Source organism: Stenella coeruleoalba (assembly GCF_951394435.1).
Source record: "Stenella coeruleoalba genome assembly, chromosome: 14".
Lineage (NCBI taxonomy): Eukaryota > Metazoa > Chordata > Mammalia > Artiodactyla > Delphinidae > Stenella > Stenella coeruleoalba.
This window is the reverse complement of record NC_137160.1, coordinates 81,983,331-81,997,823: the sequence shown is the minus strand read 5'-3', so window position 1 is coordinate 81,997,823 and position 14,493 is coordinate 81,983,331. Positions and strand designations below refer to the sequence as shown.

General features: G+C 52.0%; 1 protein-coding gene across 1 annotated transcript; it reads left to right on the top strand.

Annotated features, from left to right (window-relative positions):
* The first annotated feature begins 1,013 nt into the window (after positions 1 to 1,013).
* MORN3 (MORN repeat containing 3) lies at positions 1,014 to 14,407 on the top strand. The gene is made up of 7 exons (XM_079942470.1): positions 1,014 to 1,143; positions 3,437 to 3,691; positions 7,302 to 7,459; positions 8,976 to 9,135; positions 12,781 to 12,965; positions 13,203 to 13,286; positions 13,666 to 14,407. The coding sequence occupies exons 2-6, from the start codon at positions 3,547 to 3,549 to the stop codon at positions 13,278 to 13,280; spliced, it is 726 nt and encodes a 241-aa protein (XP_079798596.1). The 5' UTR covers positions 1,014 to 1,143; positions 3,437 to 3,546; the 3' UTR covers positions 13,281 to 13,286; positions 13,666 to 14,407.
* The last annotated feature ends 86 nt before the right edge of the window (positions 14,408 to 14,493 follow it).

Below are 14,493 nucleotides of genomic sequence, written 5' to 3'. Positions count from 1 at the left end.
GTGGGCCTCAGTAGTTGTGGCATGCAGGCTTCAGTAGTTGTGGCGCACGGGCTTCGTTGCTCCGCGGCATGTGGGATCTTCCCGGACCAGGGCTCGAACCTGTGTCTCCTGCATTGGCAGGCGGATTCTCAATCACTGCGCCACCAGGGAAGCCCGGAGATTCCAATTTTAAATAGGGTGGTCCAGACACTCGTACTGAGGTGATTTGAATAAAGCCCTGGAGGGCAGGGCTTGATCCAGGCCGCTATTTGGAGGAAGGAATGGCCTGGCAGAGGGCACAGAAGAGGCAAAGGCCCTGAGGCAGGAACACGCCTAGCATTTTCCAGGAACCACAAGGAAGCAAGTGTGAGGCTAGAGCAGAGTGGGACTGGGCGCACAGAGTAGGGGACAAACTCAGAGAGGAAAGGGGAGGGAGGTGGGCAAATGACGCAGCGCTTTGAAGACACTGTAGGCACTGTGGCTTTTACTCTGAGTGGTAAGGGGAACCACTGTAGGGAAGTGAGCTGAGGAATGACTTGGGCCGACTTGTGTCTACGTAAATCATATGCATCTTCCGGTGTGTAGGGGCAATATAGCTTCCCTCAGATTCTCAGAGGAGTCTAATAAACCATCACAAAACAAAGAACACGCGTAATGTTGCCTTTCCCTTTAATTTTGTCCCTCTGTCTTTGCAACAAGGCAGAAAAGCCTTTGACACTTTCCTGCCAGCATCGGGCGTGGTATTTGCTCTGGGGAAACCGGGACGGGAGAGAAGCGGGGGTGGGGAGGGCAGTAACCTCCCGGGGCACACCGTGGCCCAAGCTCCGCGGATATCAGGTCTCCTGGGCTCGCCCACCAGCCTTTGGCCACCGGGCCGGTACACCAGCCAGTACTCGACCTCCGCAGGCCCGAAGACGTCCTTCCTCTTCGCGGGAGGATCTACAGCCTTCCCCACACGCGGCCCCGAGCTCACAGTCTCCGCAGGAAGGGGCGGGCCCTGCCGGCTGGCTTTGCTGGGGCCCCGCGTTGCCATAGGGACCCTGGCAGGGCTTGGGACGCCGGAACGCGCGCTGCGGACGATTGAGGCTGGAGGCTGCGGGCGGCGACTCCACCGCTCTCGGCCCAGAACTCCAGATGCAGGATCCGCCCCGCAGGACAGCGCAGGTGAGCCGGCGTAGGTGTGACGAGGCGCGGGCTAGCGACTGACCGCCGGCCGTCTGGGCCCTGCTCCTTCCACTTTCCATGGTGGTAATTATTGTTATTCAGTATCAAAACAACACGAGTAGAGTACGCGCACCGAGTGGCAAAGCCTTCTTTCCCCCCCCCTTTTTTTTTTTTTTGTGGCCACGCAGCGTGGCTTGCGGCCACGATCTAACTCGCGCCCTGGCAGTGAAAACGCCTTGTCCTATCCTAACCACTGGACGGCCAGGGAATTCCCCAAAGCTTTCTTTCCCTATCAGGAGCTCTATGTATTAAGACCACAACCTCCTCTAGGGTAGCATCTACGTTCCTGAAAGTGTGGGACAGAGGTTGAGTTACACTGATGAAGCATTAAGTATCACCCAATGACATCGTAAGAAAGTTATTAGATTCTGGGTTCTCTTAACGGTTCTGAGTAAACCAAGGAGAAAGTGTCAGTTTGGGGCTAATATGGCATTAACACCTTTCTGAACATTTGCTAATCTCAACTGTAAGCCCCAGTGTCTAGCTAAGACTCAAGTAATGTTTGCAAAATCTTCCTTGGATAAATGTATTGATGTTTTAAGTGAATTAACTTCAATGTAAAGATTAATCATAGTACACATGATACATGCAAATGGGAGAAAAAAGAAAAACATTAAATTTAGGACCTGAGACTGTTTCCCTCTGCCCAGTTTTCACCCTGGCTGTCTTCCTTGCCTGGAGTGACTTTCCCAATTCCTAGGCATGACTGTCAAAATACGTACTAGCCAGTACAGTTGGCCAGCTTAGTCAGAATCACTGAGGCCCCTGCTGTGGCCCTACAGGGAACTCCTTGATAAGCAGGGCCCAATGCAAAATGAAAATGTGAGGCAGTAGCTCATACAGTATTAAGAATTTCAAAACAGCGACAGAGCCGAGACCAAGTACACGCCCCTCTAAGGACCAGGCCCTGTGCAACTCTTCAGGTTGCACACCTGTGATGCTGGTCCTGGGTGGGTGGATGCTTGGGACACCAAGATCTCCTGAAACCTGCTCAGCCCCGAGGTCATTCTCATTGGTCAATACCTCTGCCTGGGAATTCCCTGGCAGTCCAGTGGTTAGGACTTCGTGCTTCCACTGCAGGGGGCCTGGGTTCTATCCCTGGCGGGGGAACTAAGATTCCGCAGGCCAACACGGTGAGGCAAACAAAAACAAAAACAAAAAAGACTTCTGCCTGCTGATGGTTAAATAGTTCACTCTAGTCCCCCACCCCCATCCCCTCATTCCCCCATCCCTCCACTCCTCCACCCCCATCCTTGGCTGCTAGCACTGCTTGAGTGTGTGTGTGTGTATTTCCCAACTGTGGAGCAGGATAGATGGTACCTGCTGAGGGGAAACAGAGATCTCCAGATTTGGAGACCATCTTTGTCACCTTGCACAAGTCCCCTGGAGAGAAACACATAGACATGAATGTCTGCACTGGGGACATGAAGAGCATAGACGGGGGGCTCCCAGTCTGGGGAGAGACCCAAACCCCACCAGGCAGGGTGGAGAGGAGAGCCCTGGTCTGATGAAAAACACCTAACCAGGCAGACAGGAAGAGTACCTAGGCAGAGGGCAGAGGGCAGAGGGTGATCAACCATCCTGGTGTGCCTGGGACTGTTCCAGCTTTAGCACTGAAAGTCCAATGTCCTAGGAAGCCCCTCAGTCCCGGGCAAACCGGTACAGGGGGTCTCCCAAGAGGCAGTCTCTTCAGTTGAGGGGCTCTCCTGACAGCTCACAAACCCCTGCCAAGCCAGCCCCTAGGCTTTTCTACCATCCCGTCCACCAGGCATAGGGGGCGGGACCCAGGGGGCTAAAGTGTTGGGTGTTGAGCCAGTGGCGGTAGCGGGGGTGCCCCTGTGGGCTGTGTCATCACGGCTGTCTGCCAGCCCAGACAGAGTGGCCTGGCTAGGCCCCAACTCCCCAGAGTGGGTTGTAGTGTTCACGACTGAGGGCTCCAGGCCCGCATCCACGCTGGTTGGTCATACTGGTTATTAAATACGTGACTTTCACCCTCTCCCCCGGGGCAGCTTCTTGCTGATGTCATCACAAACCCCTCTGCCCTGTTGGTTTCCCTGGGTTCCCATCCCAAGCAATTGTGCCATCAGATCCCCCGCCCCAAGGGGCCCCTGGAGAGGCAAGGGAAGAGAGAGCCTCCCAGGGGGGTCAGTCCAGCACAAAAGAAAACTCCTCAGGGGCTGCTCATCTGCCCTGGGGACTCAGAACACACGTGACGCGTTCCACTTGACCTCAGACAGGTGTCTCCCTGGGAAGCCCCAGGATCCCGGCATTACTTACGGCAAACTGAGCCCCTGATGTCCCTAACCCTTTGCCAGCACACCCTGGCCCACAGAAGCAGCCACCATGCCTATCTCCAAGTGCCCGCCAAAGTCGGAGCCCCTGTGGAAAGCATGGGACCGGAAGGCCCAGAAGAACGGACTGAGGCACCAGGTGTTCGCTGTCAATGGCGATCACTATGTGGGCAAGTGGAAGGATAACATGAAACACGGTAAGTGGGGGACCTTCGGGGGCTCAGGTGGTGGGTCTGGGCCATGGTGGGCAACCGGGGCCAAGGAAGCAGCTTGCATAGCTCACTGGGGATATAACATGTATCTCTGAGGAGTGAATGCTGACGTGGACCAACCAGGGGCCTCCTCCTGCTGGGGTTCTGGAACCCAACTCGGCCCTGGCTTCAGCTGAGCAAAGGGGCCAGTAGGGGACAGAGCAGTCTTTAGGCACCAGCCACAGCCTCAGCTGGGACTCTCAGGACACCAGCTCATTCTCTACCTCTGACACCTGGGCTAAGCATGGGGCTGGCTAGCAGGAGGAAAAGGTGGCCCCCAGAAAGCAGCTTGCAACTGGGATTCTGGTCTTCAAATTCAGCCCTTCAAACCAGTAGGGGGCGAGGGAGGACACCCGCTATCCCCCACCCCCTACCCCCCCACCCCCTATACTTCCACCCCCCACCCCAAGTGGCTGGGGCTCTGACTTTAACTGGGCTGGGCTCAGTTTAACTAGCAGGAAGTACGGGGCTCTTTGTGATACAAACTAAGCCCTGAAAAAAAAAAAATAAGTTTTTATTCAAAAGAGGTGTTATGGCTTCTCAGTCCAGTCTTGCAATTCCAGATTCTCTGCTCTTAACCATTCTTCTCTCCTGCCTTCCTGCGTTAAGTGCTTGAGCCCATAAAGCTTGGTCAGAATCTCAGCTCCAGTAACTATGACCTTGAGAGATCTACTACAGTACTCCGAGCCCCAGTCTCCCCATTGTAAAATGGGAATAATACCTATCTGTTAAGAGATGACATCTATCAAGTATTTAGCCAAGAGTCTGTGCAGAAGGGAACTTCTGGAGTGTTCTCGGAGGGCTGACCATGGCAGGGATCACTACTTAGAGCTTCCTTGTCCAAGAAGGCCCCCAAAGTTGACCTCACCCAGTGTGTAACACAACACCCACCCTCAGCACTGACTTAAAGGCCAGGGTTTAAGCAGCTGCTTGGAGCTCTATGTGCGGTTAAAGATGTCTGCCTGCATGTTTCAATCCTTGTGGGCAGCCTGTGGTGTGGACAGAGCCCTGGACTTGGTGTCAGGACCCTGAAGTTCTGAGCCTGGCTCTATTACTGAGTAGCTGTGTGACTTTGGGTAAGTCATTTCCCATTCTCTGGACTTGGCTGCCCTGCCTGTGATATGACCTTGTGGGCTGGTGTGGCCCTCTGAGTCCTCCCGTGTGAGCCCTGCCTCCCCTCAGACACTGGAGGCATAGAGCTGATGGGGCTGGGGCTGCAGAAAGCAGATCTGTCAGAGAACCCAGGTCCAATGCCCCCTCTCTTGACTCACCTTTCGACCACGCTGAAGTGGGTTGCTGTAGTATAAGCAGGCTGGAAGCAGTCAAGAGAGCCGTCATTCAGGGCAAGGATAGGGTGGCCCCAGTGGTTACCCAGACCACTCACTCCACTAATACTCATTGTGCTCCTAGTCTGTGCCAGGCCCTATACCGGGCATCTGGAAGAATCCCAACACTCAGGGTCCTTCCAGTCTCACTGACAACCTGCACAGTAGGTAATGTTCCATTTTACAGATGAGGAAACTGGGGCTCAGAGAGAGGAAGTGACTTACTCAAGGCCACACAGCTAAAAGTGGTATCATCAGGATGTAAAGGGGACCAGAGAGAAGCCACGAAAGGAGCCATGAGAACATGTTTGAGCCGAGCCCAGAGGATGCAAATGATTAGCCAGGCAGGGGGGAGCATGTCTTCTAGATAGTGGAATCAGAGATGGGGGGGTGTTTTTCACTATTACCTCTTGTTCAAGGAACGGACTGGAAGCCAGTGGGCTGGAACACAGAGAAGGAGGGGAGAAAGGGGCAGGTTAAGAGGGCCAATCGTATAGGGCCTCTTAGGCCTTGGTAAGTTCTGCCTTCATCTGGGAGACAAACAGTCTCATTGGACCAACTTGGTCACATGCCCTTCACTGAACCAGTCACAGAGGCCTGGGTGGATAGAATACACTGATTGGCTAGGCTTGCCAGGAGGAGAAGTCAGCCCCACGCAAACCTGAAGGACTGAGAGGGAGGGCTGTGTCCCCAAAGGAAATAAACTAGAAGAAGAACAGATGTAAACAACCCTTCATCCCCTGCGATGTGACTGGACCCCACCTCAAGGGCAAAAATCATTGATATCATCTTTTCTATTTGCAGGCATTGTCCTAAGTGTTCTACATATATTAATGAATTTAGTGAACAGAACAACCCCATGAGATACTCTTATCCCCATTTTGCAGACGAGGAACCTGAGGCCCAGAGAGTTAAGTTACTTGCACTAGATCAAAAAGCTCACAGGGACAATGTTGGATTTGTTCCTGAGCTACCAAGGACCAAGACATGAGTTGGCGTGCATAGGTACTCCGCAAATATTGTATTCATCTCTTTGTTCAACAAATATTGGTCACCTACAACATGCCAGACACTGTTCTTCCGTGCTGGATATAGAGCAGTGAACAGAACAGACCAGTCTGTGCTCTTGTGGAGCGTACATTCTCCTAGAAGAGACAGACAATAGACAATAAATGATAAATAAGTGAATTATCTATTATGTTAAGAGCTGAGAAGTGATATAGAAAGAAACAGAACAGGGTAAGGGATTAAAAGAAGCTTATATGGAATAATTTTAAACGGGATGGTCAGGGTAGGCCTCGTTGAGAAAATGAGATTTCAGCAAAGACTTGCAGGAGGTAGGGAGTGAGCAAATATAGAGGGAAGAGTTTTCCAGGCTAAAGGAGAAGCAGGTACAAAAGCCCTGAGGCGAAAGCATAACAGGTGGGTTCCAAGAACAGCATGGAAACCACAGTGGTTGGAGGGCAGAATGGAAAATGGGAGTGGAGGACACAGAGGGGTTGGAGTAGTAGGAGATGGGTCTCCATGTGTGTTCAGGAGAACTGAAGAGATAAGCAGAACATTTTCTAAAAATCCTGACCACCTGGTGTATCCATTCAGTATTATTAAAAGATGAAGCTTGGGACTTCCCTGGTGGCACAATGGTTAAGAATCCACCTGCCAATGCAGGGGACACGGGTTTAAGCCCTGGTCCAGGAAGATCCCACATGCCATGGAGCAACTAAGCCCATGCGCCACAACTACTGAGCCTGCGCACCACAACTACTGAGCCCGTGTGCTACAAGTACTGAAGCCTGCGCGCCTAGAGCCCGTGCTCCGCAACAAGAGAAGCCACTGCAATGAGAAGCCTGCACACCACAAGGAAGAGTAGCCCCCGTTCACCACAACTAGAGAAAGCCCGCCCGCAGCAACGAAGACCCAATGCAACCAAAAATAAATAAATAAAAATTAAAATTTAAGAAAAGACGAAGCTGAAACACTGAAGAGGCAGATTTCTACTTGGGGTCTGCTATGTCAGTTTGGCTTCAGGGCAAAGGGCTGTAGAAATAGAACTTTTGGGGGGTTTTCCTGGGTGTTGGGGGTCTGGAGACCGGGCACAGACCCTGACCCAGTTCTTGAGAATTGTCCAGTCTAGGGGCCCCTGAGGCCCAGCAGACACAGCACCTGCCTCCCGGCATCCCCAGCCCCATAAAGGCCATGTCTACCATGTTGGTTCATCTTTGTGTCCCTAGGGAAAGGAACACAGGTCTGGAGGAAGAACGGAGCCATCTATGAGGGGGACTGGAAATTTGGGAAGAGAGATGGCTATGGCACCCTCAGCCTTTCTGACCAAGAGACCGGAAATTACAGGAGAGTCTACTCAGGCTGGTGGAAAGGCGATAAGAAATGTGTGAGTGGTTCCCATCATGCCCTGGGGTGTGGGCCAGGCTGAAAGCAGGCTGTGTGTGTGTGTGTGGGGGGAGCAGTCAGAGAGGCCTGGGAGAAAAGGGTGGGGGGATCTAGGGGAGGAGAACAGGGTTGCTGTGTGGGTGGGAGAAGGAAGGGGTGGGGGAACATCAAGGCTTCTCAGAACAAAACCCAGGAAACAGGAAGCAAGAGGAGAGGGCCCAGGGAGGAGCCCATGAAACCCTGTGGCTACAAGAAGCCAGCCAGGCTGTGAGGGGCCAAAGTCTCCTCCCAACCTCCCCACTCATTTCCTGGCTTTCTTTTCCCCTGGCATCCCTTTCTGAGAACCCCCCTTCTGTTGGGACTGGATAAGAGGTGGCAGCGGGGGTTTGGAAGAGTGGGAGCAAGAAAGAAAGCAGAGGCCACACCCTTGGCCAAGAGAGGAAGGTCTTGAGGGATAGAAACCAGCCAGAGGCATGCCCCCAACCCATCAACACCTGAATCCTCACCATAGGTCATGGAGACAGATAATAATACAGTATTGCTATGGAACAACAGCTACCGTAACCCTGGAACATGATATATTGTAAACTCTCACATCAACAAAACAACATCATCATCATCATTATTATTCCCGTTTTACTGATGAGGAAACAAGCTCAGAAAGGCGCAGAAGGTGCAGTGCCTTGCTTGGGGTCACACCACTGGCAAGTTGTAGAGCCCAGCATTTCATGATCTCTACTCTCAAAATGTTTATTGGCCAGTGGGGATAAAGCTCCCAAAATAAATATTTTACATATAATATGGTGCTAGGATAGAGGTTTTTACAGAAAGTCCAGAGGCAGTTCATTGAGAATTCAGGGCAGGCTTCCTGTAGAAGGTGACACCGTAAGATGCAAGGAGTTAGGGAGTAAAAAAGGAGAAGAGGAAATACCAAAAGGAAGGATATAATAAACAGCAAGGTGTGTCTGCCCACAGGGGTGGGAGTGAGGCCTTGAAGGTTATGTAGGGGATGAGGATGTTGAAGAGTAGACTTGGGCTGCATAACCCAACCTCTTCAGGTGTGATCTGCGGGGAGTTTGTGGTGATTCTCTGCGGCTGCATGATAAGTGATTATGTCCATTTTTCTGGGGAGAAAGTCCGTAGCTTTGATCTGATTGTCAGGCATCTGCGACTTTTAATAGGATCAAATCAGAGTTGAGGAGACGGGGCAAATGTGATCGGATAGACAACGTAAAGATCTCCTAGGAGCTGTATGGCAGATGCATGGGGTCAGGGAAGAACGGGAGAGTGGAGGAGGTAGACCAGTGAGAAGGGATGAAATGATGGTGGGCTGCAGGAAGGCATAGAGGAGAATGGACGGCCTGGGAGATTTTTCGATACACGACCGTCAGCTTGGATGTAGGGCGGGGGGAGGAAGCAGGGGAGAAGCCCAGGTGTGTGGCTTGGGTGCCAGGGAGGATGGTGGGAGTTCCTAGTGGTGTGGGACGTCGTGAACAAGGACACCTTCGTGCTTTCAGGGCTATGGGATCCAGTTTTTCGGACCCAAGGAGTATTACGAGGGTGACTGGTGTGGCAACCAGCGCAGCGGTTGGGGCCGCATGTACTACGGCAACGGAGACATCTACGAGGGCCAGTGGTGCAACGACAAGCCGGAAGGGGAGGGCATGTTACGCCTGAGTGAGTGCTTAGCCCCACCCCAAATGGCCTGTGGATCACGCCCACCCGGCCACGCCCTCAAGTCACATTCCTCTGGGCCCCTCATGGCCACGACCCATCAGGCCAAGTCCCCGCATAGACCTGTCCCGACTGGGTTAAGCTGAATGACAGGACCCGGTCCTTGCCCTCAGGAAGTTTATACTCTAAAAGGGGAGCCTAACAATAAATATAAACAATTAAGACATTGTCTTATGGTCGTAATAATCATAGCCTACACTTATACAGCCCTGAGCTCATTTAATCCACAATGCAATCCTATAAGATAGGTGCTCTTACACCGCACTTTACAAATGAACAAAGGCACAGAGAGGTTAAGTCATTTGCTCAAGGTTACGCAGTCTGTTCTGAGGTCGGAAGTGCTAAGGAATTGCCCTTGAAAACAGGAAGACGTGTTGGAGAATGACAAAGGAGTTGGGGTCAGGGCTGTTTAGATTGGCTTCTGGTCAGAGACCGCCTCCCTGAAGAGGTGTTGTTTGAATGGAGAATGGAAGGAGGAAAAGGAAGCGGGATATGTATTGCGCTGGGGAAGAACATTCCCAGGCAGAGGAAAGAGTTCTGAGAAGCTCGCATTTGTATCAGGACTTAATCCATTCTCTACAAAGCAAACAGAGCCAACTTTTCATAAATTGGACCTTGTCACTGCCTTGCTTTCAACCTTTCCATAGCTCCCTATTGCCCTCAGACTCCGTTCAGAGGCCTGACTGTGGTCTGTGGGGCCCAGCATGATCTGGCCCTGCTCACCACTCCAGTTTCACCTCCCCTCTTCCCCTGGACTCCCTTCTTTTTGGCCATACTAACTTTCTTTCAATTGCTCCCACTTTCTGCCTCAGGGCCCTTGCACTGCTGTTCCCTCTTCCTGGAATAGAAAGAAGATTCCCACAGGGACTTCCCTGGGGGTCCAGTAGCTAAGACTCCACGCTCCCAATGCAGGGGGCCTGGGTTTGATCCCTGGTCAGGGAACTAGATCCCACATGCTGCAAGTAAGAGTTCACATGCCACGACTTAAAAAAAAAAAAAAAAAATTCCCGCATGCTGCAACTAAAACATCCTGCATGCTGCAAGGAAGATCCCGCAGGCAGCAACAAAGATCCCATGTGACACAACTAAGACCTGGTGCAGCCAAATAAATAAATATTAAAAAAAAAAGAAGATTCCCCCAGATCTTTGCATTTGTACGTTCCACCTAAAGCACATTCTTCTCAGCGCTTGCTTCCTTTCCTTCTTAGAACTAGGTGTATAATCTTGGGCGAACTACTTTTCATCTCTGTGCCTCAGTTTCCTCTCCTGTAAAATGGGAATAATGGCAGTACCCACTTCATAGGGCTATGGGGAGGATTAGATGAGGGAGTCTGTGTAAAGTGCTTAGAACAGGGCCTAGCACGTAGTAGGCTGTCGATAAAGCTAGTATCATTGCCCCTCCAGACTGTGAGCCTGCAGAAGGACTGGGAATGTGTCTGTTTTGTTCCCCACTGTTTCCCCAGTGCCTGCCATGTAGTAAGTAGGTACTCTTGGTGAGGACACAAACCAGAGCCCAGTCTCCTGAAAACTCAAGATTCCAACTTCCAAAGAGATTTTTTTTTTTTTTTTTTTTTTTGGCTGTGTTGGGTTTTCGTTGCTGCGAGCAGGCTTTCTCTGGTTGCGGCGAGCAGGGTCTACTTGCAGTGCATGGGCTTCTTATTGCAGTGGCTTCTCTTTTGCAGAGCACAGGCTCTAAGCACGCAGGCTTCAGTAGTTGTGGTGCGCAGGCTCAGTAGCTGTGGCACACGGGCTCCATGGCACGTGGGATCTTCCCAGACCAGGGCTCGAACCCGTGTCCCCTGCACTGGCAGGCGGATTCTTAACCACTGTGCCACCAGGGAAGACCCTCCAAAGAGATTTGACTAAACCAAGACATTGGGCAGCTGGGGAGGGTTAAGGGTAGCCACTCTGTCATTCTCAATCCCCCGTGCATCCGCCTCCGTGCCTGATTTCAGTGTGCATCTCCTAGTAGTAATAGCTTGCTTTCAGTGAGCACCTTCTGTGGCCCGCACAGTGAAGGAGCTCTAAGTGCACCGTTTCTAAGGCTTGGACTCTGGAGCCGGCCAGCCTGGGTTCAAATTCTAGCTCAAGCTCTTACTAGTTGTGGGAACTTGGGCAATTAATTTCTTTACACTCTCTCTGCTTCATTTTTCTCAACTGTAAAGTAAGGAAAAAATAAAGCTTAACTAGAGTTATTGTGAAGGTTAAATGAGGTTTATATTTCTAAAACGCTTAGCATGACACGGAATAGTAAGTGCTCAGAATCAGTACATCCTTGTATGAGCTCAGCAAACTATTGGCCAAATCCAGCCCAACACGTGTTTTGTAAATAAAGTTTTATTGGCACACAGATGTGCTCGTTCAGTTATGTATCGTCCACAGGCTGCTTTTTTAAAAAAAATTATTTTATTAACTTTATTTTTGGCTGCGTTGGGTCTTTTTAAATATAAATTTATTTTTTTTAATTTAATTTTGGCTGCGTTGGGTCCTTGTTGCTGCACGCAGGCTTTCTCCAGCTGCGGCGAGCGGGGGCTACTCCCTGTTGCAGTGCACAGGCTTCTCATTGCGGTGGCCTCTCTTGTTGTGGAGCACGGGCTCTAGGCACGTGGGCGCGTGGGCTCTAGAGCGCAGGCTCAGTAGTTGTGGCGCACGGGCTTAGTCACTCCGCGGCATGTGGGATCCTCCCGGACCAGGGCTCCAATCCGTGTCCCCTGCACTGGCAGGCGGATTCCCAACCACTGTGCCACGAGGGAAGTCCCCACGGGCTGCTTTTGTGCTGCAATGGCAGAGTTGACCATGTGCAGCAGAGACCCTATGGCCCGCGATGCCGAAAACACTATCTGCCCCTTTGCAGAAAAAGTTTGCTGACCTCTGACCTAGAGTTCATCCAATACTCTTCTAAGTCCTGTCTGTGTATGGACTCATTTAATCTTCAGAATAATTTTATGAGTGAGGAGCTACTCTTGTCCCTGTTTTACAAATGAGGAAATGAGACAAAATGGTTCAGTGACTTGCTCAAGGTCACACGGCTGGTAAGTGTCTGAGCTGAGACATGTTGGCTTTATTATTATTATTTTTACACCACCACCACCGAGATCCAGTGGGAAGTGGAATTGATTCCCGATTAAGAGCCGGGGCTCCTGATATGAACAGGATTTGGTTTGAAACCCTGCCTCTGCCACTTCCTAGTTCTGTGACCTTGTGCAAATCAGTCAAATTCCTGGAGCTTTTCAAGTTCCATGTATAAAATGGAATCCTTCATCCTTCACAGAACTGTTTTTGTGAGACGTGAGGTCAGAAACAGCATGGAACCAGGCACAGAGTAAGTGCAGGAAGAACATTGCCTGTCAGTATTATTCGCTATATTTTTTACAGCTAGGAAACTATGGTGCTCATCTAAGTTCCGGGAGGTAGTGGAGGTGAGATGTGAAACAGGTCTGAAACGGGAAGTCGCTCACACCCCAGGGCTCTATGGCTTTCTGGTGGGCATGATGTCTGGCCCGGCAGTGGCAAGGGTCCAGCCCGGGTATATGTAGTCTGGCCTGGTTCTGTGGGCCAAGACCCCTGACTCCCTGTTCTTTCCCCCAGAGAACGGGAACCGCTACGAAGGCAACTGGCAGAGAGGCATGAAGAATGGGTGGGGGCGCTTCTTCCACCTGGACCATGGTCAGCTGTTCGAAGGCCTCTGGGTCGACAACATAGCCAAGTGTGGCACAATGATTGACTGTGGCCGTGATGAGGCCCCCAAGCCTACCCAGTTCCCCATTCCTGAGGTGGGAAGCTCTCCCGGATCCTGGGGCCACATGCAGCCCAGGGAGAGACAAAACAGCACCCACAGCCACCCCCAGCCTGTCCAAGCCCAGCCCGGCCAGGAAACAGACACGGTTTTGTTTTCAGTCAGGGCGACCCCAGGGAGGCTGGCAGTACCCCCCCAAAGCAGGGAGCGCCCCGAAGGCTGGCAGCCTGGGCCTTCCAGGCTCCCCAAACCAACCCCTGCTGCTTCCCTCCAGGTCAAAATTCTAGATCCTGACGACGTGTTGGCGGAAGCTTTGGCCACGTTCAAGAAGACACAGGAAGAAGGAGATTGATGCCAGGTGAGAGGCGGGCACACCTGCCACCCTCTGATGTGGTCTGGGTAGCTCCTGGGGTCTCCTCTGGCCTAGGGGCTCAGGGGCTTGACCAGAGAGGGTGGGTTTCTTGCCTCCCGCAGTCCTGCTGGTTGTTTTTGCTTCCTCCCCTTCAAAACTCTTTTCCCTGCAGAAGTCCTGCCAAATCCTCCCATTTGCACCCTGGGCTTAATCGGATTGGAGTCAGGTGGTCTGCTCGCCCTGGAGGGCCCTGGGCCTCCACTTGCCTATCTGTCTTGTGGGCCCTTGTTTAGTGCTACCCCTCCTGGTGTTGGTAATAAGTGGGGTCGAGGGGAGAGCATTGATACAGCATCTTGGAGACACCAGCCCCGCCCACCCCACCCAGCTTGCCCCTGCAGAAAGAACACCCGCGCTTCAGGAGGAATTCAAACCGGAGTCACCCAACTGCTTGGACCGGTGCAGCTCCCACTGGTAGAGCAAAGGGGGACTTGGGCACACACTCGGCACCCTCCGAAGGCACCTTGCTCCTCCCAGCACTGGATCATTCCTGACCAGTAGGAGGCCAGTGCTCCTCTCCCCTGCTGGCCTTGGGGACGCCTTTATTCTTGGACCCCATCCCTGAGCACCCCAGAATAAAGGAGAGCCTGGCAGCGTGAGCCCGGGGCCTGTGGTGGGTGGCCGGGGTGCGAGGGAGCCTCAGGAGGGGTTTCAGGTAGAGAAGAGGGGTCCCCATGGGTTGCATGAATTTACCTTGGGGCAGAAAGGGGTAGGTGCCTCCAGGTCTCTGATCGCTGAGATATTCCGAGAAGATGGAGTCTGCATCTGGGTACATTGGTCACTAAGATTTGGCATTAAAATGTGACCTGGCTTCTCAGCCTAACACAGGGGCTCCCAACCTTGGAATCCTGTGGGAGATTTAAAAGCTAGGAATGTCTGGATCCCATGCCCAGAGATTCTCATCTGTCTGGGGTGAGGCCTGGGCCTTCAAAAAGCGCCCCAGCTGACTCTCTGCAGCTGGGGCAGAGAACCTCTGACTTACTGGCTTTGTGATCCTAAGTAAGTGACCTCAGTTGCCCCATCTGTAAAATGGGACTTCAGATATCTCACAGAGGTGTTTTGAGGATTTTCTAGCAGACGTAAAAATAACACGTACTAAGATTAGTTGTAAAGCAGATTTCTGGGAAGGGCTTTCTATAATTCTAGACAACATTCC

What these genes read in the sequence shown, in the direction of transcription:
- MORN3 (XM_079942470.1), top strand. Translation starts at nt 3,547, where the DNA reads ATGCCTATCTCCAAGTGCCCGCCAAAGTCGGAGCCCCTGTGGAAAGCA. An exon ending in GAAGGATAACATGAAACACG is followed by an intron (nt 3,692 to 7,301) that starts GTAAGTGGGGGA and finishes TTGTGTCCCTAG; the next exon opens with GGAAAGGAACACAGGTCTGG. An exon ending in GGAAAGGCGATAAGAAATGT is followed by an intron (nt 7,460 to 8,975) that starts GTGAGTGGTTCC and finishes TCGTGCTTTCAG; the next exon opens with GGCTATGGGATCCAGTTTTT.